This window comes from Rhopilema esculentum, chromosome 10 (genome assembly GCF_057945365.1).
Source record: "Rhopilema esculentum isolate cy_ngs chromosome 10, ASM5794536v1, whole genome shotgun sequence".
Lineage (NCBI taxonomy): Eukaryota > Metazoa > Cnidaria > Scyphozoa > Rhizostomeae > Rhizostomatidae > Rhopilema > Rhopilema esculentum.
Window position 1 is genome coordinate 2,824,105 of NC_142824.1, and position 26,622 is coordinate 2,850,726.

General features: G+C 34.1%; 1 protein-coding gene and 1 long non-coding RNA gene across 4 annotated transcripts in view; one reads left to right on the forward strand and one right to left on the reverse strand.

Annotated features, from left to right (window-relative positions):
• Window positions 1-105: 105 nt before the first annotated feature.
• Window positions 106-26,622, reverse strand: part of LOC135684700 (uncharacterized) — a 52,386-nt gene continuing 25,869 nt past the window's right edge. For both annotated transcript variants that reach the window (XM_065200338.2, XM_065200345.2), the window contains exons 3-5: window positions 25,665-25,819; window positions 2,849-2,925; window positions 106-2,369 (exon numbers count right to left, since the gene is read on the reverse strand). In XM_065200338.2, coding sequence (XP_065056410.1) covers window positions 1,880-2,369; window positions 2,849-2,925; window positions 25,665-25,819 — 722 coding nt within the window. In that variant the 3' untranslated portion in view covers window positions 106-1,879. The remainder of the gene's footprint in view (window positions 2,370-2,848; window positions 2,926-25,664; window positions 25,820-26,622) is intronic.
• Window positions 9,734-26,313, forward strand: LOC135684715 (uncharacterized). 2 transcript variants are annotated; one of them, XR_010515897.2, is made up of 4 exons: window positions 9,734-20,237; window positions 22,948-23,522; window positions 25,080-25,200; window positions 25,772-26,313. It is a non-coding gene; the product is annotated as an uncharacterized LOC135684715 (long non-coding RNA). The 2 variants fall into 2 exon arrangements; XR_016144191.1 differs by having other exon boundaries at window positions 22,948-25,200.

Genomic DNA, 26,622 nt, shown 5'->3' on the forward strand with positions numbered 1-26,622 from the left:
GCTTGAGGGAACAAAGCTTATTCTGGTGATAAAAGATTTCTGGTTTTGAACATAATCGCTTAGGAAAAGAGAAAATTTGAAGATGTATGAAAAGAGAAAAAACAGTTTTGAAATATACCTTGAAATATATAGTCAATTGCATTGAAACAATTTGTTATACTTAATTATATTCAACACATAAGACTAGCAACTACAAAACTCGCTAATTAACACATAACGTAGTTTTACAAAATTTTCTAATTACCAGGTAGAGTAAGGAAAACAATTACGCAAGGCAACTTCTCACCAGAAGAGAACTTTCTTCTGTTGGTACGTCAAAGGTTATTAATTATCTTTTTTATACTAATAAGCATACTTTATCTTGTAAATAAACACCTCAGTTCGCCCTAAATGTAAACATATACTCACACCGCTCGTTCATAATTATTCACACCTATTCCATTATTTTTTATTGTATTTGTCAGCAAGGATGAGCTATAAAGTTTACTTTTTTACTGGAAACAACTTGAAAACACAATTTGTCTGAATTAACAGTTGGCTAGCTGGAAACGAGTGCAAACTTCTAGTCTACTTCACAAAATCATAAGCCAAGTTGGTGTTGTGTTTTTTAGTCAAGCTCTTATTCTTTTGCGAACATATGAATATTTACTGTTGCTTTTTTTGAAAAAGAAAGAAAGCTTTGGCTGGCAACTTGAATTTTCAAACGGAATGAAAAATCTTAACATCACGTTCCTGTTGCTCACTGAATGGCTTGAAAACAAATTTTGTTTATAAAATTCTATGGCCAAAAACTTGTGTGCACTTTTTAGACCATTGTTTCTGCATCTTGCAAACAAATGTCTTAAGGCTCTTGCGCGACCAGCATGCTTAGCGGTAGCTGTCTTGAGAAATTGACTGTGTTTTGTATTTTCATGCAGTATGATATTAGGCCGGTTTTGAAAATGTTGATGGATAGTTTTCTATACAAATCACTATTTGAATAGAAAAATGTGCCAATCTTTCCACATAGGTTTCTATACTTGAATTCTAGCAAATAATGAACACAAAAACTTTTAAAGAAAAACTACATACTCTTTATATACTATTTCATGCAATTAATGATGAAAATTCGAAAATTATGTTAAATGAAAGCAAACTAACTTCACTTTATATAGAATATAGCGACAAGTAGTAATTGATTAAGAAAAGTAATTTAGCAAAAGCAGAACAAAAGTTTCAAAACCTACCTTAAAACTGTTACACAGTTGAATCAATGATGATCTATCTACATGATGATTTACTCGGATAGTTTATTTTGTTTCATAGTGTCATGAAAACATTGGTGGCAAAAGTGTTTTGCAGCCTGTTCCTGTTGCGATGTACGTGGAAGGGATTCGTGTACGGTTATATTGAAGAAAAACAATTTAGTAGGAGAAGGCTCGTTACTTTGATAAACAAAAGATGGTAATCAGACACTATTTCAGAATTGCCCTAAGGTACGTAAAACTGAGGTTTTACCAGATGCTTTGATGAGCTGTTAATTGAAATTAGATAAATGCTGTATAAAGCAATTTGGTTTTCAGTAGCTGCAAAACATTGAATGGTAAAAACAAACGTGTATGATGTAATGATGACTGAATGCTTTCAGGTTTAGCAAAAAGCAACTGGCTTATAAAAAAAGGTAACAATTATATTTTTGAAGCAATTACTCATTGATTCAAGGGATTTGCACTCACTGTTTATGACAGGGTGCTAGGGATACAACTCTAAAAGGATAATTATCTATTGAAACTTATACTAAACAACCCTATACATTAGATTAAGATGCGGAATTATATAACATATTGATAATATCCACAACACAGAACTAAACCTATAATAAAGGCGCTTGCATATAATTTTAACTTGCCTTAACATAAAACTGTCCATGTTGGTATTGCGAATCCGAGACGTATGTAGGTAAGGAGTAATTCTGAGAAAAATGGCTCGGCGAGTGATGATTGGATGACCAAAGTCCGTAAGATGGCTGCATCAATGGCGGACGGGATTCCATGCAGCTTGGTAAGGGTGGCGACTGTGCCGTGGTGTTTGTTGTTTGAGAATTAGCCAGAAATTGACACGGGGCATATGACTGCGGCATATAAGGAGCAGGTGGAGCAGGGGTATCTGGGTAATACCCGGAATGGACTGACGGGAAATGATAATCAGAATGATAGCTTCCGTGCTGGTAATGGGATGGAATTGGCGTGAAATGCGGATCACGATGAAGCATGTCAGGGCTAGAACTCCTCCGTTTCCGTGACTTGAAGATGGTAACAACTGGAGATTTTCCCGCGCGGCTTGATGCGTCAATCATCGGCTGGACAATGCGGCGGCGTGCATTGATAAACCTGATGGAATGAAAGCAAAGGATCTGAAAAAACCTTAGAGACAGCGCCACTTTTCACATATTTTTCAAATGTTGAGTGACTTAAAAAAAATTAAGATGCTGTCGAGAGAGTTGAAAAGCAAGATGGAGAGAAAAAATGAATGCTTGAAAATATGTCGAGTTTAGTTCTAGGGTTTATAGTGACCTTTTTTAGTCTATTGTAGAAATCTTTAATTAATCTTGCACTACTTTTCGACACAAATAATTCTATGTGTTCCTTTTTACCTAAAAAAAATTGAAAAACAAGAATTTATATTCAACGTAATATTTATCAGAATGTCTTTCTTTTTAAGTATCCTTTCTCTTGTAAACATCTATGGAACTCACCAAACAAGTGAACTGAGAAAATCCAAAGAGAAGTAAGGATAGTTGTTTTTAACTTTTAGATCTTGAACGATTGTCTATTTGCTTTGCAAGCTAACGATATGCAAATGCTCTTACCAGTTATTGACCTGTAGGATTGTCAATCCAGTTTCATTTGCCAAAATCCGCTTCTGCTCTTCCGATGGGTATGGATGCTGAAAGGCAACAGGCAGTTTGAATAATAGACCTCGTGATACGGTTAAAAAATACTTGAATTAGCAGTTATATGATTGTTTTCTTAGATGAATATAATAATCAAAAAACTTTCTGAGCTTCTTTGATTGTGTTTAAGACCTAAATCACAACAATCATTGCCTCAGGCATTCTTTTTTTTCTTCCTTTATTTAAAGTTGGTATAATTTCTAGGTATGCATACTCAAGCTTATTGAAACCAACTCATTTAAATTACCAACGCTAAAAATAATGTAAATCAAATGTAACCGATGTTGCTAACGTATCCCTTGCAAAGATTAAACAAGTAAAATTAAACGATGTAAGTTCTGAGATTTTTTTCTTGAATGTTTGTAAAGTAGGGGAGTACTTTATCTCGTTTGGAACTGAGTTCCATATTTGGCTACATCTGTATGCAACGGTATTAAATCCATATATTTTGTAATGTGGCTCCGCTGTTCTGAACTGGGAGTTTCTTGAGTAATATGGGCATTCATTTATGGAAAATATTTCATCCATAAAAGGTGGACGCAAACCGTTGAATGTTTTGTAAATTTCTATCGCAAGATATTGTAAATTTTTCTCATGAGAAGTTATTGTTTTATTCTTTATTAAAAGTTGTTCAAGAGTTGTTTCATAATCATCACGAGCTCTAATTGCTCTTTCATGAATCCGGTTTATCCGGTTATTACTTTTGCTATTGCAAAACATCCAAATAAGAGGACAATAATTAAAATATGATAAAATGGACGTTTTCATTAAAAGATTTCGCTTAGATTCATCCATATACAAAGCAATCCTTGCTAGAGCGTTTACCTTTTCCCCAGCTTCTTTACAAAAAACTTTAATATGTTCTTCTAATCTAAGTTGATGGTCTAGTGTTACTCCCAAAAATTTAACATTCTTACTTTCTATTATAGTAGAACCATTTATTTGAATTTTAGATTCCTCTAAATTGAATCGATTGGCTTAGTGGATTATAGATTATTTGAAAAAATGGAGAAATAATAGCAGGATGCTGTGATCTTTGGATCTCTAGCAGGTAATAACGATTCATACTTCCATTATACGATTTTAATTTTTTTTGCAATGTGTAAGACAGAATTTTGCAAATTGAAATTTGTTTGCTATCAAGCTTTAAGCTATGGAAGTAATTTTACCATTTGCATTAAAACTTTGCAAACGACCTTCTGCATTGAGTTTTAACCACACCCTTTCCTAAAAGGTTTATAAATTAATTTCAAGCATTCTGATATGAATAATCTTATGCCATCCAACAGGAGGCACAAGAGAGTACAAGATTATGTGGAACTTATTCTATGGACCCATTGACAGTTTCTGCCTTGTTCTATAAACTTAAGTTTGCACTATTTCCTTCCTGTTAATTTAGTTAATCATTAAAGGAAAACGCCATAAAACAATTGATTGCACAGAAGCAAACAGGAAACAACAAGCAATTTCAAGAGGAAATAAATTAGGAAAGTTTCTATGGAAAAACCACCTTTTAAAAACTCATGATGATTGAGCTAAAACTGTCAAAACTGGTTGGCTTCTGGTGCGTCAACAAATTTTACGCCATGTTTTGTTTCCGAAAGAAAGGCGACCAAAATTAAATAATGCTCTCATTTTCAAAAAGAATTGTAACTAAAAGGATTCGATGAGTTCGAACTTTTCGACTGTTATATTGACAGCCTCTTTTGAATGTGGTTGCCAGGTGGTTGTTGCCATAACTTAAACTGATTAGAAGCCGCTTAATTTTGCGAAAAACGAGGCCACATGGGCGGGACTAACGTATGCCCATTCAAACTTCAACAAAAGTAGGCAAGCTGCTATCCTTTAAAGTTAAAGACCCGAAATATCTCGGTTGAATATTTGATACTTAATCCAGCTAAGAGGAGAGTGATTTAAGCATAAGCTAGGAACAACAATGCGATTATGATTAAGGCGGACAAAATAGCGGGTTTTAATTCAATAAGAGAACCGTGATTCTGTCTCTTTAGTAAATAGCATCCCTACGCCTTAGTCTTTTTCTTTCGACTAACCATCATATATTGTATTTCCAGATAGACCAATCAAATTCAAGGAAAGTTGATTAATTTTTGTGAGAATAAATTATTTGCTAAGCAGTTCATATTCAAGACTTTATCTCCAGATCGTAGAAAATTAAATTGCAACAATATGTCTGGCGACAAGGTTGCCATAATATTTGTAGATATTTGTCTGATCGAAATTGGTTTTACACAGGAAAGTTTATTAATTGTTATAATTACAATCTTTCGATACCATGACCGAAAAAATTTGAGATTTGAAACTTCTCTATAAAACATTATACATTATGAAGACGTCATTTTATCTTATACTAAGGAGAAGATCGCAAGTTTTTCGGCTGTTCAAAAGTTTGGTCCGCAAAAGTGCCCAGTTTATTTGAAACTACCATGGATTGGTAACACTTCCTTGCGATTCGAGAGTCAAATTAGGCAAGCCATAACCAATTGTTTCTTTGCTGTCAATCCTCGGATTGTTTACAGCACTAGGAGAGCCCTTCCATCCATTCAAAAGGATTGCGTCCCTACCAAACAAAAAAGTTCCGTCATTTATGAATTTACGTGCCAGTGTGATTCTGGCTACGTAGGGCGCACAACCCAAAGATTGGGGGATAGGATAAAACAGCATGTTCCTTCCAACATACGAAACAAAACTGCCCCTCAAAGAGAACAGCCTCCTCGATCTTGTAGGTCTAGAAACACTGTTAAAACAAGTGATTCTGCCATTGGTCAACATCTTTTAGACAACCCAGATTGTGCAAAACTCTATAATGACGACATGTTTCGGATAATTGGCAGAGCCCGGTCGTCCTTCCATCTAGCAGTTTTGGAGTCAATCTACATAAAAACGAAAAAGCCGCCATTGTGTAGACAAAAGGAGTTCGTTTTCTCTCTTGGACTCCATTGGTAATTTTTCTTTAGGCTCGCGGCACTGATTGGTCAACTATACCGGTCTTGTGCTTGCGTTTTTCTGATTGGCCTATTTCGATCCACAACTGGGTATATATTTTTCAAACGTGTTTTTTCGGAACCTATTCTGACGTTTTATGCTCTGAGGAGTGTCAGACGAAAAAGCTTTAAGTATGTTGTAAAATGTTTGCTTTTTTCAAAGCCATTATACATTATATCTGACGTAATCAGAACTTTAAAAAATGGACTCAGCCTTAAAAAAGATTTTCAAACCAACAAAGTATAGTTGAAGCAATAAAGGTGTCTGTTACACATTTTGTACTTCGAATGAATAGTAAATACATTGATATACTTAAATTGCATTACATGGGAATGTTGAATAATATAACGAAATTTTGATCATAACTCTATATCAGTTAAAGAGAAAAAGGCAAGCGACGGTTAAAAGAAAGAAGAAGAAAAAGATTGAAATATCAGTTATATAAATAATTAAGGCCATGGAAGAACGAGCTGGAAGAGATTCTCAATGCCTTATTTATCTCCGTCCTATACATCTACAATCCTGGGAAAAAGGTTATGAAACAATTCTTTTATAAGTGATTTTCTGCGTAATTGCCCTTAAAATCAGTTGTATGCCCCTCCCCCCAATGTCAATGTTGATGGTGGGTAATGGCAGTTGATTGTGGAAGCCAGAAACCTAAAAGATCAGCATCAACATTGATATTGGGGGGGAGGCGGGAGGGTGTTTTCTCAAGTGGTATGCCCCTCCCCCCAATGTCAATGTTGATGGTGGGTAATGGCAGTTGATTGTGGAAGCCAGAAACCTAAAAGATCAGCATCAACATTGATATTGGGGGGGAGGCGGGAGGGTGTTTTCCCAAGTGGTATGCCCCTCCCCCCAATGTCAATGTTGATGGTGGGTAATGGCAGTTGATTGTGGAAGCCAGAAACCTAAAAGATCAGCATCAACATTGATATTGGGGGGAGGCGGGAGGGTGTTTTCTCAAGTGGTATGCCCCTCCCCCCAATGTCAATGTTGATGGTGGGTAATGGCAGTTGATTGTGGAAGCCAGAAACCTAAAAGATCAGCATCAACATTGATATTGGGGGGGAGGCGGGAGGGTGTTTTCCCAAGTGGTATGCCCCTCCCCCCAATGTCAATGTTGATGGTGGGTAATGGCAGTTGATTGTGGAAGCCAGAAACCTAAAAGATCAGCATCAACATTGATATTGGGGGGGAGGCGGGAGGGTGTTTTCTCAAGTGGTATGCCCCTCCCCCCAATGTCAATGTTGATGGTGGGTAATGGCAGTTGATTGTGGAAGCCAGAAACCTAAAAGATCAGCATCAACATTGATATTGGGGGGGAGGCGGGAGGGTGTTTTCCCAAGTGGTATGCCCCTCCCCCCAATGTCAATGTTGATGGTGGGTAATGGCAGTTGATTGTGGAAGCCAGAAACCTAAAAGATCAGCATCAACATTGATATTGGGGGGGAGGCGGGAGGGTGTTTTCCCAAGTGGTATGCCCCTCCCCCCAATGTCAATGTTGATGGTGGGTAATGGCAGTTGTTGTGGAAGCCAAAAAACCTAAAAGATCAACATCAACATTTATATTGGGGGCAAGGGGTAGGGTGTTTTTGCAATACATGATAATAACATCGAGTGTTTCCTAACTTCTGTCCAGGATTGTAGTTTCTCATCTCTACTTTCCTAATCTCTTTTTAACCGTTGTTTTTTCTATTCTCTTTATGAAGAGTTAGGCCTATGCTCGAAATGTCCATTGAACATTTAGCTTGTCTTTTTACAAAGTCGCATTCTAGATATATCAATTTGTGCTGTAATATTTATTAGTTCGTAAAGCCCTGATATATGTCATATGAGCTCAGGAGAATAATACCGCAAGAAGTAGAGTAAAGGAGAGGTTCTCCAAAGGTAATAACTACATTGCAACATTTGCCTTAGGCGCTTACTAAATTTTTTACACATGTAGTGCGTACTGTCAGAAACAACTTCTACGCTGCTGATGTTATTTCGAGCAAAGCTGTTGTGTTTGATGCAAAGAAAAAATCTTTTGGCAATTGTGTTATAGCAAGTCTGGCGATATAACTCACTACATTCAGAATCCTATCACGTGCACTTTAGTCATTTGAAAGAATAACAGACAAAATATTGATTAATTAGAAAAATTACTGTATTATGCAACACGCTTTCCAGATCTTTTGAATTTTCATTAGAGCTTCTTAAGCGATAAGCTGAAAACATTCTTTCGCAATAGTAGGCCAACAGCGAAGAAACATTGCTTTTTTTCTCTGTTTATTTGAACTATAAACAATTTGCTAAACCACTCATTACTTGTCGACGTTTAGAGTGAGAGAGCTAAGACTATAGTTTAATTTCCGTAAACTTTCCAAACATTTTATAAAAAACAGTCTTATCAACAGATTTCGCTTACTAATCTGATTTGATTACGATCCGTTATCAATGCGTAACTAACCTTTTAATTTGTTTTTGTACTGTGTCTGATTATTATCCGTTTTTGATTAAAAAAGATTCCTTTTTTGTTCACCGCATTGTCAGGCCATTGATACTGTATAATTGTTTTGATTTGTTATGTTTGAACAAATGTTTTTGACGGAGGTGAGTAATGAGTTACAACGCTGTAATAGGAAACTTGAATATGTAATAAAACAATTAAGCTTCGCAAATCTTCTCCGGATTATCATATCTAGAACCTATCTTCAAGATGCGATAGATTTAAGCAAAGTTGTCTTCAACTTCTTTGTTCTTGTCTAAAAGGTCTGTTTATCTTTCCAGGTAACGTAAGCGATAATCTCATACAGGAGATATGGGTAACACCAGCTCTCACAGCACCTGTATTTATTAATTTCATTTTTTACCAACAAAATCTACCCACAAGGTTCAAGTGAAGACAGAATCTATAAAGAAAATGGCTGCATTGAGTTTTAATTTCGTAACATCAACTATGCAATCTTCGATCATTCTAGATTATGTCTTAATCTTGAACCATAGACTTGTATCTTATGGATTTCAGAGCTATTCTATCAATATTTTACTACTTTAGAAATTAAGAGTACCCTAGTAGATTACAAGTTTATTAAGCATAGTACAAGCCCATTATAATCGGGTAGTATTAGTAGATGGCATATCGCTAGGTCTAAATTGTTTATTGTTTACAAATCGATATACAAGGAAAATATCAATGTACGATGTTCTCGATATCAAGTTCCAAATTGATTTGAATAGTTGCTTGATGATGACATTATGTGCCATAAAAAACGGTTTATCAGTAGTCTTTATTAGTTTAAATCATTATCTGATGCTTTTGAATAGATTATAGCTTAATCCCTAACAAAAAATGTAAAATATTTTTATTAAAATTTTGGCAAAGATTTCCTAGATGAGATGAAATCCCTTATACTGTTTTCATGCACCAACAACAAGCCTTGTCAACAAAGCTCTGCTATAAAACATCTCAGTTTCTTTCAGTGATCGATTAAGTGCTAAATGCAATGAACAATGCTAAATAAACTTTAAAGAACAAGATGATAATAAACTGAATAAAATTTCAATTCAATCTGGCAAACTCAAGAAAAACTCAAGAGAAAAAACGGATTAATCGATTCAACAAAGTTTCATGCTTTCAAGATAAATGCTTTGCATGATACGGATATATTTTTAGATTCGTGCTTGGCAGTTAACTTAACCACGAGATGGAAAATTTGATTTCCAAAAGACATTCTGAGCTATCAAAATCTTAATCGTTTTCATACAATGAATGTCATGCAGAATCTGTAACTGAATATCACGTCAATACGCTTTAAATGTAAAAAACTGTCAGAGATACGAGCAACTTTTGTTTGTCTGTATCCGCACTCTCTTGAAAATATCTTTATAGAGATTTGGGTTTTTTAAGTCAGATAGATACCGAAAGGCCTTTAAAAGCTTTCCCAGCTAGTATTTGCTTACAGTTGCAAAAGAGGAGAATATTGGAAAGACATAAAGGCTAGTATAAAAGTAATAAAAACAAATTATAAAAGAAAGTAAGATGAAATTTATGAGAGAATTTTACGACGGAAGTTTACGAGGGAAGTTTTCGAGGGAAGTTTACGAAGGAAGTTTTCGAGGGAAGTTTTCGAGGAAAGTTTACAAAGATAGTCTACGAGAGACGTTCACAAGGAACCGAAGTGGAAATCATGAGGTAAGTCAGTATTCCAATATCTTGCTCTACCACATCAAGCAAATGGTGACTAGAATTTTCTTCTTAGATGATTCGCTTCTTGGCGAGTCAGATCAGAAAAATGAGACAAATTTCTCAAAATGCATCTTAAAAGGCCGTTCTCTTCAACTTCAAAACACTGGAAACGGTATTGAAAGGTTTCAAACGCAAAAGAAACGGTATTGAAAGGAAGAATATGGATCTATAACCGTAAGGTTTCTCATTTCATCGGAAGTCAGAAAGATCTTGAAAGCCACTGCTGGAAATCGCTTCGGGGAATGGATTAGTTAAGTAGCAGCTGCGTATTATAAAAGCCTATGTAGCAACAAGTAGTCTTTTATATGAGTCGGGGAAATTGAAGAAAAGAGGTTATTAGCTTTTAGCACGCTAATGTAATAATCGTCAGATCAAGAAATAATAAGTTCTATTTTAGTATAAAAATTGCCATAAAAAATTCTAAGCGCACAAATCATGGCAGTATTCTATTTTAAGATTCTATAGTTTCGCGTCTGCTCTGGCAATATCAGCTCAATACGCTTTTGATTCTATGCGAAAGACCAAACTTTCCTGTACATTTGGCAGTGTACCGTGGTGTCATGGCAACAAGTTCATTTTGGCTCCTTATTAATCTCCATTAATTAAAACTCCCAGAATTCCTTGGGGCCTCAAACTGACACACATTAAAGGATCTGGGATTTTCTATTCAGTGAAAAATGTCAAGCCAATAAAAGCTATCAGTTTATAAAAGTCTAAATGATTTTACGACAGCATATTATGACATCAGCTGTTATTTAATATCCATTTGGTTATTAAAACATTACTTTGGCCAAGCGGCTAAATGATTAAACTGCCGTTGAAAGAGCAAAACATAAATTTACATACGCTATATGGCCTCACGTTTCAAAACAAGCTTTAATGGTAAGGTTTCATGTCTTTTACGAACAGAAATTTTCAGCAACACAAGAACTGAAAATCTACAACTGTTTCTAATACCTTCCTTTACGAACATTACTTGCAAAAAATTAAGCATTCAGTTTCCAAATACTCTATTTCATTAAACGGCAATTTTGATGAAAAACTTTCTTTCAGTGGTTTATGCGTTGGTCAGTTTGAAACTGAGCGTTAATTGTAGCGTAGAAGAAATTGAGCTCAAGTTGCCTTTAAATGGACTTTGACAGAAATTTTGTTTGACAGAAATTTAAAAAAATGACGATCACCCAAGAATTACACTTGCGCACGAAAGCAAAAAGATCACCTATTAACCCATGCTATTTAGTTGCCCGATGTTCGCACTTAGCTTGAAACTTGAATGTGCAACTTTGATCTATCTTGTTTTATGTATCGAAGTTTGTACAGCTTTATCTATACAGCAAAGAACATTCTACAACAGACTGTCAAACAACTATCTTCATTAACAAATGAGGCAGTAGCTCTTTTCAGCAAAACCAAAAGCACTAAATGTTATCAAAGTGAATTTCAGTTCCTTGCCATTTTCATTCATTGTAAATATCAAACAGCATTTAAGTGCTACAGCAAGTAAAAGAAAGGAGACAAAACTCTTAGTTGCTGTAGAAAGCAACGTGTAACTCTTTGGTAATTATTTTGAAATGTTTCATATAAATGTAACTTCCCTGCAGCTTGACGCACTCTGATTGCTTTCTTTTCTCCAATTCCTTATGCTGTCTAGAACGCTTAGATAAGGAATAATTCACAGAGTTTTTATATCACTTGGTTAAGTGCATGTTGAGTCATGTTGCTCCTTGAGTATTCTTCCATGTTGCAAGAAAACTTTAGATCCATAGTTCGAGTCTGACATTTTCATCGTTGTTTTTATGTTAACAGACAACGAATATGTAGCAGACGATCTATGACAAGGTTGCCTTTTAACAATCTTTGCTTTGCTTTCTGATTATAAAGAAATGCTAAGTAAAACAAATATATTTTCAAATTAGAATTCTGAATTCCTATCCACAAATGCTCAATTCAGAAGTCATAATCTAAACACCAAGAAAGCAATTTTTAGTCTACGCTCGTATATAAATTCAAAGGAGAAAAATGAAAGAAATGGCTTTTTAGTAATAAAATATTCTTGAAAGTAATTCTAGTTTCAAATGACCAGCAGGTCCACTGAAAGGACATTCGTTGTGTTTGTCTAAGCCAGCCTCTGCCCAAAAAGCTTCAAATTTCGCAAAACAGTCAGACGACAAAGTCTGAATGATGCCCAATATCGTATTTAGATTTCGGGACACATTTTTCATTTTTCACTCGGATAAATTTGAACAAACACCATATGTGCTTAAGCATTGCGTCGGAATAACGATAAAAATGCATTTACTGTTTATGAAAGTATGGTAACTGATTTATTTTGCACGCAAAGAATGGTTCTTGACTGATAAAAAGCATGTTCAGAGAAAAAGATATGGTAGAAAAATAATCATGATAGAAATGCCTGTACGCGCAAATGATCGCAAACTCTTTTCAAATTGGCAGACAAATCAACATTGCTTCAGAAAAGGCATTTTGAAATTAGGAGATTTTGAAGAGATTTTCTCAGTGTTATAAGAATTGTTCTGATATCAAAGAAAAGCACAGGAACTAGAACTTTATGAAATTTTTCTAGCTAGTAAAAGAGCCTTTAACTATTTGAGACCAGTAAACGCTCTTTGCCTCAGGAAGTTTTAGCAAATGTGCCAAGCATGGCATTCAATGCAACAAATATCTTAGTTTCCAAGATCCTTTGGTATGTTTTTACACGATTGGAAATTGATGGACACTTCAGATATTGTGAATCTTTGTGAAGGCCGTACTTAAATTTATTGCTCAAACAAATTGGGCGTACGAAACACGAAACATAATGAAAGGAAACTGAATGTGTTGCCCTGCGCTTGCAAGATAATATTCACTTTTTTACATAAATCGCTCAATATGACCATTAAAACGTGTTATAAAGGTGTTTACTTTCTTTGAAAAAACACTGATCTGCATTATTCATATTTGACAGACATCTGGAGGCTAAGTGTATTGTAGAAGCTTACAGTAAGGTGTTTTTCTGTTTATGTGTTTATGACAGAGATTTTGACAAGTGAAAAAATAAGATTGCAAAATATTATCTATTTCTCTTGATCTTTGTTTCGTCTTAGAACAAGCAGTTTCTCTACAAGTAGAAACAAACAATTGATAACGAGCAATCTTTTGTAAGAATTAAACTTATCTGATTAAAAGTAAATTGAAAATGTCAATATAAAACTTTATAGTTTTCCAAAGCAGAGATAACGGCTTTGAATAAATTCAAATTTCTAACTGGATATTTTTTGAGCTTTTGTAATAGACTACGTTTTATTTGGTAAACATTGTCTGGTTTTTTCCTGTTTATTTAGTCTCAGTTTAAGTTGTCGATGAATGTCTCTGCTACTACACCCATCTGGAGGAATAAAGAAGCAAACTTGAAATGATCTAAATATTTATTTTCATCATATTCATTTCCTGTTATATTCTAATGCTATTGTCATAGTTGTATTATAAAAGGTTGTCAAAAAATCGTTGTAGATTGCAGTATTGTGAAAACACATTCGCAAATTATTGAAAGATTTTAAAATGAATAAACTTAGCATAAAGAAAATTTTTTGTATTTGTGTCATGTTTTTATAAACTGAATAGTTTTTATTTTTTCTTTTATTTAATTCGGCATACTGTCACAAATGACATTTAACGCTTTTTCGCAGTTCAAGGTTTTTTATCATCAATTTTTTTAGTTGAGAAGTATGTTGAAACGTTGTTATCAACAAGTCGCATTTGAATTGAGATTTGATTGCGTAATCTAGTCAATAAAGCTTAAAGAGAATTGAATGGAGGAAGAGTCAAATATCAATCTAACGAAAAAAACTCTAACTTTTGTATAGCCTTATATTTCTTTCACAAATGTTTTATCTACTCTGATAACCGTTATTACACAACACTCAACATTTTAAAAAAAATTCACTTCTTAAAAAGCAAAGCCTTAAATGTCAAAATAAACAAACAAATCAGAGAATAATCAAGATGTCATTTCAAGATAAAATTGAACCTCTGTATTGTATATCGCATGTTAAAGCCAGAACCTATTGTATCTTTATGTCGCCGTTTGAAATTTTTTTGGAAAAAAATGCTTTGCTCTGTCTGATAACCGATTTTTGCTCAACCGAATTTGAAATGCCAACGAAGAGGGTATTACACAGCCTACTGCTTTAGATTCGCTAAAAAATGGTATATCACTCGAAGAAGAAAAATATGGCTTGCAGACTTTGCAGAGATCCTCATAGCAAAGGATGATGATACTTTACACTTCCAACAGTATTGCTTAAATCTAAACAAGAAGCTATAGCTCGATTCCTAACGAATGTTTCTGATATATTTTTGTAAAGTAGCAAACAAGACTTCCTTCAAATACAAGCTTTCCAATAGCTCGATTCCTAACAAATATTTCTGATATATTTTTGTAAAGTAGCAAACAAGACTTCCGTCAAATACAAGCTTTTCAATAGCTCGATTCCTAGAAATATTTCTGATATATTTTTGTAAAGTAGCAAACAAAACTTTCATCAAATAAAAGCTTTTCAGTGGCTTCTTGTATAACTGTATTTCCTCTTTTAAGATACCTGGTAAAATTTAGCATTGGTGTTTCGCAAAGAAAATGTTTTTAAACGGGACACTTCGGACCATCCACCTAAATAGACTGCCATAAGTAAATGATTTTTATGTCTGTGTGAACAAGAGAAATGACCAATAGCGACAAAATGTTCTTCAATGATTATATTTTTAAGAGATATTCAATGAATGTATGAGATGTTAATAACACAAGCAATCAGATAGTGATTAAAGGCTGCAAAAAAGTTTTAAGTGTTCGTAAGTCTATCAGTGCAAACGAAAACGTTTTATATGAAAACAGAGTTATTCAGAATAAAATTTTATTGTTGTAAAGGTTCAAAAGTATAGTTTCAAAAGTTGCAAAACTACAACCTTATTGCTGTCGTAAATAGATACCCGTGATGGGATGGCTATTGCTCTGAAGACAGAGAAATAGCAACAATTATTGAGAAATGGGATGTTATTGAGAAAAATACAGCCATTCTTTCAAGTTAGTATATTCCTTGAAATGTTTGAAGAGCAGTAATTGAAGGCAGATAGCTGTTATTTCCAGTGACCTAAACGTACCAAAATCTTAAAAACTGAAAGGAAAATTGCCTCTTTTGATGAGAAACTAACGATGATGCAAAAAATATTTAAGTTCATAATAAAAAAACATGAATGGATCCTCGGAAAATATCATGTCTTTAGCTGGATAGGCTTTTATCTAGCTTAAATAAACAAAAAAAATGAAAAAAAGTTCAATTTTACTTTTCATGAACAAATATTTTCCGATCATTTTATATTCTGTTGTACTACCCACAAGACCAAACTATTTTTGCACGCAACTTCCAATATATTTTGTTGCAAGGTATTTTACAATATCATTCAACTTTGTTATCAATCTTCAGCATCGTTGCCTAAGTTCGGCATACTATTTTTGATATATCAACTGTAACAAGGAACGTTTTAAAACATCACAATCAGGGTACAAAATCACGGTAAAGTGAAAAGATATTTTGAAAGCGACTTCAGACTTCAGATAGCAAAAATAAAATGACAAAATGAAATATTTATTGGTTAGGAAAGCACCGTTTGATTGAAAACTCTTGGATTGAAAACAGTTTTAAATGGTCAATCCATAAACATTTTGGTCAATTTGTCTCTTAATAGCAAACATTAGCATTTTTTAAGATATAAGTTTCCTACGTGGTGTTATAGATGCACAGGTATAAACATGTATTTGGTTGGCCACATGCTTGGTGCTTGATTTTTAATCCCGATCAAACTGAACAAGCAGTTGAAATGACATTTTTAATAAACAAAATTTCAGCCGATCATCCACCAGTTTAATTCAATGACATCCCTGATATCAAAATGAAAGAACATAGACATCTTGGCATCATGTTTGATACCAAATTGTCATTTGCCACTCACTTTCAGTCAATTATACTAGAATGTAGACACGGAATAGGAAAAATAACATTTTTTCAAAATATTTGCCCCACAACACTATAAATGAATTTTATAAATTGTATGTGCAGCCACACTTAGATTACGGTGATGTCATTCACAATACCCCACCCAAAAATTACGACTACAATCATATGGAAAAATTTGAATCAATTCAATATTCTGCTGCACTAGCAGTGACTGGAGAATGGAAAGGAACATCTCGTGAACAACTCTACGACGAATTTGGTTTGCCTTGTTCTTTTTGACAAGATTGTCAACGATATTACTCCTGACTACACAAGATACCCTATTCCACAATTACCACAAGCTATGTACTCTTTTAGTAATGCAGATGTAGTTGGGCACATAAGGGTAAGAACGACAAGATTCAAGAACAGCCTTTATCCCGACTGTCTCTCTGAATGGAACACACTTGTCCTAGAGATTAGGTTATCACTATCACTAAGTATTTTTAAAACAAAATTATCGAAACTTATCCGACCCACTTCTCAACTAGTATACGGTATTCATGATGCAAAAGATCTATTTATCCTAGATCTGATGTTCTCAACAGTGTGAATGCAATATTGCTCCCAAATGGTTTTTCGGCATCTAATTTTTGTCTGTTTACTCTGTATTCGTAATTATTTTACCTAGTTTTAGTTTTATTTATTTCTATCTTTGTTTAATGTTGTGCGTTTATATGCATCGGCCATGGGGTAGTCATTTCGCTCTTCATGGCATCATACCCATAGTGTAGTACAGTAATTAGGGTAATATAGTCGAATGTAAAATTGTATTGCAATTATTTTCTATGAATAAAGAAAAACTGTTTTTGGTATAAAGAACAGGGCGGTTCTACCTTGCTACTCCGAGATTCATGCTTATTGCAATCACCATGCAATGATACTTATTATTGCATTAAGAAGCGTAAAACCAGGAGAAGCAACTTAGAGCCGTCCTGTTCTATATGCCAGAGGCGTGTACAGATCTGCCTATACTGCATCTTAAGCACTTAATCACAGGCCGGTAGAAAAATATTTTCTATTTCAACTTCTAACTAGTTGCACCAATGGTTGATGATTTTTTTCTCAAGGTTTGCAATGACGACCAGTTCATTATCCACCTGTTCATTGGCTTCCTAGTTCCATTAGCTAGCTTATGCCGGTCTTAAGCTACCCTAAAGCAATTTTACTAACCTCATTCATTTCTTTCATTTTAAGCACACAGTTGAAATAGTGAAGTTGTAGAAATAAATTCTTATAATTGCGATTTTATCCGGAAAGCAAATATACTGACTAATTTTCGCGCTTATTTAATTCGACTTTCTATCATTAAGAGAGTACGACACTACTTGCTTATGTGAAGTGCCTGCAATTAGGGCTAATTTTTTTGCAACATGTATCCAACTTCACTGCTGATTGGTTTAGCATTGTGAAGGTGTAATCAAACTATTTTTTGTCACCAAAACGGCGGTTTTAGAAGATGAAAAATTCTAATATTACATTTTGATTAAAAAATAAAAGATATAAGCCGCCTAATTTTCATTACATGTAACGGAATGGACAAATCAGAAATTCTCGAAAAAACGTTTGGGACAGGTTTCTCAATTGTGCTTAGAGTGAATCTCTTGAATGCAAGTTTGGCGTTACCGACATGCAAATCTTGATAGGTTTGCGAAGAAAGTGCCTAACAAAACCTTCTGCCTGCCACTGTACTGACTACAAAATCGTATTCGGTGCAACTTGTTTACGCATTGGCTGTCAGTGTTACAAATACCAGACATGCTTTTATTAATTCAAAATAGATACAGGCCTGTTTGATCCAAATAAGATAAGACAAGATTCACGTAAAAGCAGGAAATTTCTATAGCTTCAAATATGAATAGGTTGTTGTGATTTGGGTGGCCACCTCTGGTGTGTTTGCAGCTTTCAAATAACAGTATATTGTGGACCAAACTGCATAGTCCTGTTAAAGCTTAATAAAACTGCACATCAAATACGCTAGAAATGAGCCTTTTATTTGCCGCCATTGTTATAAATTATGAATCAACTTAAAGAGAACAGGGAAAACCAGACCTAAATTTATTTTTCAATTTGAGGGAATAAGCAGTTGGCGATAGGAGGAAATTTGCGGTGCATGGTTTTTTGAATACCTTTGTTTAAGTGTCTTAAACCATTTCGGGTCGCGTTCTCAGACCAGTGACAAGCTAAACCTTTTTGGATAAGCTCAGGGTATAGAAGGATTATCGCTAGAGCGTTTCTGTTTTTGAATAGCGCTTCCAAGACAAGAGCTTCTTTACAAGTACGTTAGACCACGCAATAAAAGACATCGACCAAATGGCATTTCCACTATATTTAAAGGGGAAAAATTCGCAGATCTCTAACGACTATCTTGAAAATATTTGAAACTTAGTATTCAGTATAATTTTTTTGCAATCATGATAGTTGATTTTTTCAATGCGTTTATAAAAAAACCAACTCCAAATTTGTGTGAGAAAAGGAAACGTTTGATACAGACAAGATACCAGGCGCCTAAAAAAAAGTCAGAAATTTTTCCAACGTCACTGGTATAAACTCATTTAGAACCTATGCACTCTGAATCGAAAGATACTTGGAGAAAATAACAAATATATGGAGAAAAAGGTGAAGAAGTTTGTTTTAGATCAAATGACGAATTGATTGATTATAAAAGTCTAATGAACCATCAGCAGATAGGAGAAAAGAAACTAAAATAAACTCAAAAGCCATTATCAATTTGGAACCATTCTAAGATCCAAAAACAAAAACTCCGAAACAAGTGGTAATCATTGGTGTAGTGTCCGAAAAAAACTGGTAACTCACAAAGGTTGTAATTTCTTCTGATAAAGTATACTCCTTTTTACATACATTGCAAGAAATTTGCTTTTGTATCTCTAAAATGATGCCAAATTTGGCTCTTTGATATTGCCAATTTCATTAAGTTATTTGATCAATTAGCTTTGGTAGACTTTAAAAAGCAAAGGCTGTTATCGTCAATTATGACTGTACTATGACATCCATGAAACCTCTTTCTTTTGATGTAGGCTAACGATATGCAACTGGTTCAACTGGTGTTAGCGTGATAGCTATTTTTGGTTTTTTGTACTGGGAATGTAAACATGTCTTTACCACTAGTTGTTGTTGTTGCATCTCTTTTAATGACCAAAGTAATTTGAAGAAGTCAGATATGATAGAACAAAATACAAGCAAAAACGACAAAAAAGTTTTGTCAGTTTTACGCGATGATATCTTCATTTTTGACATAACCGAGATCTAGATTAAATAATTTCAATATCCACAATTATGAACCTTGAGTGAAGGGGTATCAAACAGCAGGAAAATTTTCAGATTTGACCTTTCTGTGATAAGCTCCCTATTGGTTTTATGTTGCATTTGTCTAATTGCATCATATGTATCGCAGCCCCCCACATCACTATATAAATACAATGCCCTACTTAGGCTCCGAGTGGCTTCTTGGAATGAAATTCTCCTGTTTGGGTTTTTAATTTCATTCATTGCTATTTTGGTAATTGGCCTAGTCATAGGACCATTCTGCTTTTAAGAAAAATTTAACAACTAACTTATTAATAAGGAATTTCCAAACAAAGAAAGTCCGGTAAAAATTGTTTGTAACTCTTTGGCTGAATCTTCGATACAAAAGTTACTTTTAGATTGTTTGAATCAAACTTTCTTTCTAAACTAAGGAAAACCCGTGCTTATAACTTTTAACAAAACAATGACGCCATTAATGACTGGCTAAGCTTCTCCATGACAACGTTAATTTACAACTAGGCCGCCAGTCTCAGTGATAATTCCAAAATGACAGCCGATTCAAAATTTTCTATTTATCTGGAAACTGGTAGACAACTTTGTCAGATGGAAGAGCTGTTCAGAAGGACATTGTAGGCCATGGTATGCTATCTCAGGAGAATATCAATCTCAGCTTGCTTTTCTCAATTATCTACTTTTAACTATAAGAAACAAAGATGAAATGACATACCAAGACAAAGATGAAAAGAGTGTGTTAAAGGTTAGTCATACCAAACATTCTAATGCTAAATTTCAAAGAATGTAAAATGACAAGTAGACAACTTGAGGTCTAGGTCTAAAAGAAGATGTGTTTTGTAAGATTATTGCCCAGCAGCATTGATATAGAAATTGAATAAGAAAGTGAAAATGAGTCGAATAAAGAAGAAATAAGAAATAATCTTAGCTTAGTAGGTATTTGCTTTTGCTTTTGACATCAAATTTCAGCATGACGTTGCAATTTAAAAATGACGATCATTATCAAAGTAACTTGACGATCGTGTCCTGATGTTGGTAAAACTTTGGTATTACGCCGGATCGAGCTAACTAATTTAAGTTTTAAAATGTTACGCAGCACTCAGAAGAGAACAATTTCGATCTTGAATCATTGTGAAGACAAAAGTTCAACACGAAAAAACTTTGTATTAAAGAAGATCAGCTTTCTTATAAATCTTTACATTGATGCACTTGCTTGAGAATATTTAAAAACATTAAAGTGGAGCTAGTTGAGTACATCAAGACCTTCGTTGTAGTTCGTTAACTAACTGAAACCTAAGAGAGTTGAATTGGTTGACAGAAACTAAGCTGGCACTTATAGATATAAAGGTTGCTAGGCTTGTTTGACCTTTGGGTAAAAATTCGTAAGTTTTCCCCCAGTTAGATTTTCTAGACACTATTTCTTAAAAACTTCAGCCCTGGACATTGTAGGTTCAATAAAAGAGCTGTTTCAGATGCAGACTTAGGTACCTAAAGCAGCGCGATTATTAGTATTTTTCAGATTTTTCTTCTAAGGCAACATTTGGGTCCGGAAACAAAAGGAGGCTCACTAAGAGGCAAAAGGAGGCAAAACTACGTCGTACTTCTCACTAGAACTTAAGTCATGCTTAGGTCAAAACGTGTCTTAAATTTTGTCAAAAGTCAGTACTTTGTGTATCGATAACATACCTACAGAATTTTGGCTCTAAAATTTATATATGCTGGTATGTACGATCCTTCCCAGAAATTGTTCCAACATCAAAATCTTCACTTTCAAAAGTTGACAATCCCATGACTTAAGTACCTTTCGAAGATAAAGACTCTGTCACCGCATTCTTTTCCTCTCGATCTTAGAATATTGACTCTTTCATTAGGAGTGTTTGTGAGTCTAGTCCTAGTTCGAATGTCACTGACAGTCATGCAATATTGATAATACGCCAAATTAAAGCGGGGGACGGGGAAACAACTCCTAAAAACTTAAATGGTTTTTGTAGGTGTTGCAAAAATTCTATGACTAAAGATTGTATGACTAATTTTAAAGAAGCATTACAGCTGTAAAAGTTGTTAACACTCTTCCGCTCCGCATTCAAGTGTTCGTTGAAATTTAGAAATAATTTACAATAATGTTAAAAACAATCAAATCTAAGTATTACCAAGCTATTTCAAGATAGTAGAATTCTGATGATACAGCAGAAATGAGCTAAAGAAAATTGTCTGATGGCACTTGATTGACGTAAGGACAGGTTAAGTCTGTTTAATGAGTTTTCCAACTGCCAGATTCAAAAAGCGCTTGCGAAAAAGCTTCTTTCTACACCGATAATATTACTGGATGACTAAAAATAACTCTGTTTCTAGCTGAGCGACAATGGTATTGGGCACAAAATCCTGTGTATTAACTTAGAACTGTCTTATATAAACACAAAGTTGTGAACAACTTTGTTTAAGGACAACGAGCCGTGACACAGATCGGGTAACAAATATTTTCTATTTCAAATGAAAATGGAAACAGTTTTCTGTAATGTTAAAAAAATCCATTTGGAATAAAAAGAGAATAAAAATAAACCAGTACATAAGCTTATATAAACACAAAGTTGTGAACAACTTTGTTTAAGGACAACGAGCCGTGACACAGATCGGGTAACAAATATTTTCTATTTCAAATGAAAATGGAAACAGTTTTCTGTAATGTTAAAAAAATCCATTTGGAATAAAAAGAGAATAAAAATAAACCAGTACATAAGCATGAAAGACTAGGAAAAAGCTATGACAGACAAATATGAAAATGTTAAATTTATAGATACTATAAATAAATACGTTGGAAATTTACAAAAAGTGTCTACGATCGTAATTTTTAAGAAGGTCTTTTTACCTTTTATAAACCTTTATAGGTCTTTTTAGCTTTTATAAACCTTTATAGGTCTTTTTAGCTTTTAAAGAGATTAACGTAGACCTTTATGGGTGATGGTATTTATAATTTGTAAAAATCTCAAAGTATAAGCACTTTGTACTAAAAAAACTTTATATATTTTGGAATAAAGTTTATTTCAGTATTATGGGCAGATTAATCCAAATTTAAATTCGGATTTAGATTTTGTTTCTCTTGTTTTTGAAAAGTGAAAAAATTTTAATATTGTTTCGAAATACTTAAATATTGTTACTTTTTTATGATTCATACTGAGGCTTTTCGTCTGACACTTTTCACAGAATGAAATGACAGAATATTGGTTGAAAACTCTAAGCTAAGAAATTTATACACCTAATTGTTGATCAAAATAGGCAAAAGTGTCAGACGAAAGCTGAGGTATGTTTAAAAATATTTGCTCATTTCAAAGCCATTTCAAAATTGTGTACTGTGAAAGATGTTTTTTTAGTCTCTTGATGGAGAAAAGTCTCATCTTAATGGAGATACGGTAATCAGGTGATGTTTCCATATAATTGAATTTTTGTTTCTTTTGTAGGGTGATGATAAAACTGATTGCGTCTAGCGTTCAAGAAAGCAGTCAATAGAAGATATAAGAGAAATTTAGGGCTGTTTTTTGGATTAACACTAAAAACCCTTATGCATCTACTGCTGCTCCTCAAACTCTATGTAATCACATTGTTGTACTGTCTGTCAAGGCTGACATTTACATTATGATTAATGAAATAATAAAAGAAAATTGGATCAATTATATAAAATCCAGTCCAGCGATAAAAAATGACACTACACGATCCACTAATGATCCACTAGCATTGGTTGGAAATATACCTTGGACAATGGAGAAAGTGTTTCGATTTCTCGTTCTGGGCAGAGCATTGATAGGATAACGGTGGGAGGATGCGCCGAAGTTCATTAAGGTATCAGACAGATCAAGTCCTGTTTGGTCAATAACAACTCAAAAGTGAGATTATTCTGTAAATCCGTAAGCCCTAATGAGATACGAGTACCAATTGTCACCCTTAATTGTTTATCAGAAACAATCCATGATGGATCTGGTTTTAGAGAACTCAAGCCGGACGTTCAATAACATCAAGAGACCTGGAGCCAAAGACTGTAATTCTTTTCTTAATTCATCCCTTGTTTAAATGCTGCCCTCCTTTTCTTTATCAATATCCTTAATTAACCAATGCATCCGGAAGTGACCAAAATCAATCTAGTTCGATTTTTGATGTGTTTTTGGTGATGCACAGCACAAAAATACACAGATGCGTTTTTCATTCTCAAATAGCAACTAAGCTCAAGATATCCCTTCTGCTTCATCCTAATTAATCTAACCTTAAGTTTCCCTGCCCGACCCACTGAATTAAAAAATTGCTAAATAAACAGGGATAGGCATGGAAAATGCAACCACTAAATGCAAATACCCTATCGATGATGCTTTTGCAAATTTATGTTCTGTTAGGAAATCACTTGTAATTGTTTCACCTAAAATCAATATTATTGGATCAATTTTTGGTAGTTTAAGTGTATTTTTCGCGCTCTTTAAATAAGCTATTAAAATAGCAGCTTTTCTTCTTGAAGAGCTGTAAAAAATATTTCAAATGTTACTAAAAGCTACACGATGAATGCAAACAATTATCAAGGGTAGATATATTTCAACTTTTTATAGATCCTTAATGACCACCTCTATGACGTCACTGTGTTCCAGACTTAAGTAGAAGATTCTAAAGTGCTCATTTTTGTACCATCCAGGCAGGATTTAAAGTGCATTGCTCAAAATTGGTAGACTGCAGAAGGGCAGAATCTTGAAAAATTCAAGCCAAGCTGAATCCTTTTTCAAAGGTGTTAAGAAAGCTATGATCAAGAAACAAAGTTTTCCAGTTCTAACGACTTCCAAAGACCTAACGAAAAAATTAATACCTAAGCTAGAAATTAATAATACTTGCTAGAACTTGGTAGAGATACGTTGGAAGGGAAGATGTATGCATTGAGTAGAAAACAAGCGGGTTTGTTAATTTGACAAGAGTACGGAGCGAGTCGCCTCTAAGGCTATGCACTGGATCCGTAATTTAACTGAGTTTAAATGAGATGATACTCTTTTAAAATACCCACAATCCACCAAGGTTATGTATCGGTAAAAAAAGAAACTTCCTTTCATAATTTAGTTGGCCAGTTTTTTATCTGAGATTTATCTACTGGACAGTTAATAGTGTGAAATATCTTAGAAAGAGCCTGGAATCTGGAGCTAACGCAGAAGACTGAATGGAGGTTTCAACCTCTTCGATTTGTTATTTCAATCTTGTTGTTGTTGGCAAAGTATCTGTGACAAGAAGTCTATCATTCAATGTACAGGGTAGGAACGCTTTTCCACCCAAATGTGTTTGATGCATCAGTGGAACAGATTAAAGCAGCATCTGATATCTTATATCTAACAGGTTCAACGTTATAACAACTGGTGATTCGCACTTAAGAGGCGCTAGGTTCACCAAGGTCACGATAAAAACATTAAAGGTCTATATCCTAAAATATTGCAATGCTAGATTTTGTATTTATCTCTGATACTATCAAAATATTCTTCAAGCCATACCGGAAAAACATGCTAAATCTAGATGAAAATCATGAAATTTGCAATATGTGCTAGAATTTTAAAGGTGTTGCATTGCTTCTTAGAAAGATGGAATAGCCAGCGAACGTCTGATTTTACCTCTGGAAGGAGAGAGCTTCATTTCTTAAACAAGCTTCAAGAGACCAAATTGATAACAAGATTGTAATAGCTGGAAATTTATCTCCTGTATGTGTAATATTTAAGATTATTTTTACATTTAATTTATTATCTACATAGGAACTTTTAGGCCTCATCTACTGTGAGTATGGACTCAGATAATCCTGTGAGTGTGGGCTCCGAAATATCACAATAATCCTAGTTGGTATAAATTCAGTTGATACAGATAAATTCAAAAGCAATACCAGTTGATATAAATTCTTCTGAATCAGGTAGCATTGTCAAGATACCAAAGTTGAAGCCGTATCTTTTCATGAATAGACGACAAAGCAGCTCATCATCTATAGCTTGACTAAATGAACCTCTGCATGACTCTGGTGTTTCTGTGATAACCCAAGCGGCTCATATCATTAAAATTTCCATCTGTTTTAAGATCACCATAATGCTCCAGTTTCAAGTTTAAAACATCAAGATAAAATTTAATTTCTTAGATAAATAGCATTTTCATATAAAATTTTGAAAGCATCACTTACAGTCAGATGTTGGAACAGCCACGCCTTCATAATATTAGTTGCCACTTTGGGGAATATCCCTCGCTTCTTCTGTTTGCGTCTGTCATTTTCTTCCTCTTCCGTTCCAGGAAAACTGTCACCTGAATCAGCAGTTGTTTCTGATGAAGCTGGAGAAGCTTGAAATAAACAAGGTGAAATGTCTTAACTGCTATTCGCACAAACGCTGGTTTTCTTATGGCTTCAGAAAATATGGATAGAAAATTATAACGAAATTGTAAAAGGGTGTTTTGTTTGAAGTTGGTGTTATTTAGAATGATTACTTACAGCTAAATAAACTGCAACGAGTAAATACCCTGAGACAAGCAAAAATGTGACATGGGAGTGAAAACCATTGGACAATATCAAAGTCATTGACACAAGTACACAGTACCTAGCAAGCGTATACTTTGAGCTTGTGAGCTAAAGAAGTGTGAATTTTTGATTGATTTTTTTGCATCAGGGCAAATAAATTGTTGCATGCCTGGCAACATCAGTCTTGTATTTGTTTGTGTACTTTTTATTTCAATTATTTAGCAACTTTAATCATTTCATATACTTAGCATATTTAAAGTTTCATAAAATCTTGGCGGAAGTTCAAATGTTCACTAGCAATTAGTCCGTTGATACTAGCAATTAGGTCCCAAAAATCTTTCCCGTAAAAAGGGAAAAATTCATAATTAAAACCTCTGCAAAAATATTTGACTAAAAACGTCTTTTTTAGGAATCAAAAGGTAGGAAATTGCGTGTATATTGTGCGTTTCCATTTAAAATTCAAATATGAAAAACTTTTTAAATTCTTTTAGGAAAAATTAAAAGTAGGCAATTCTGTGTAATAAGAACATTTCTGTGTCAAATTTAAAATTGAAGATGGAAAATAATAGTAAGAGAAACTTGGGTAAGCAATTTTTGTGAAAAAAAACTTCAAAGAGAAATAAGAAAA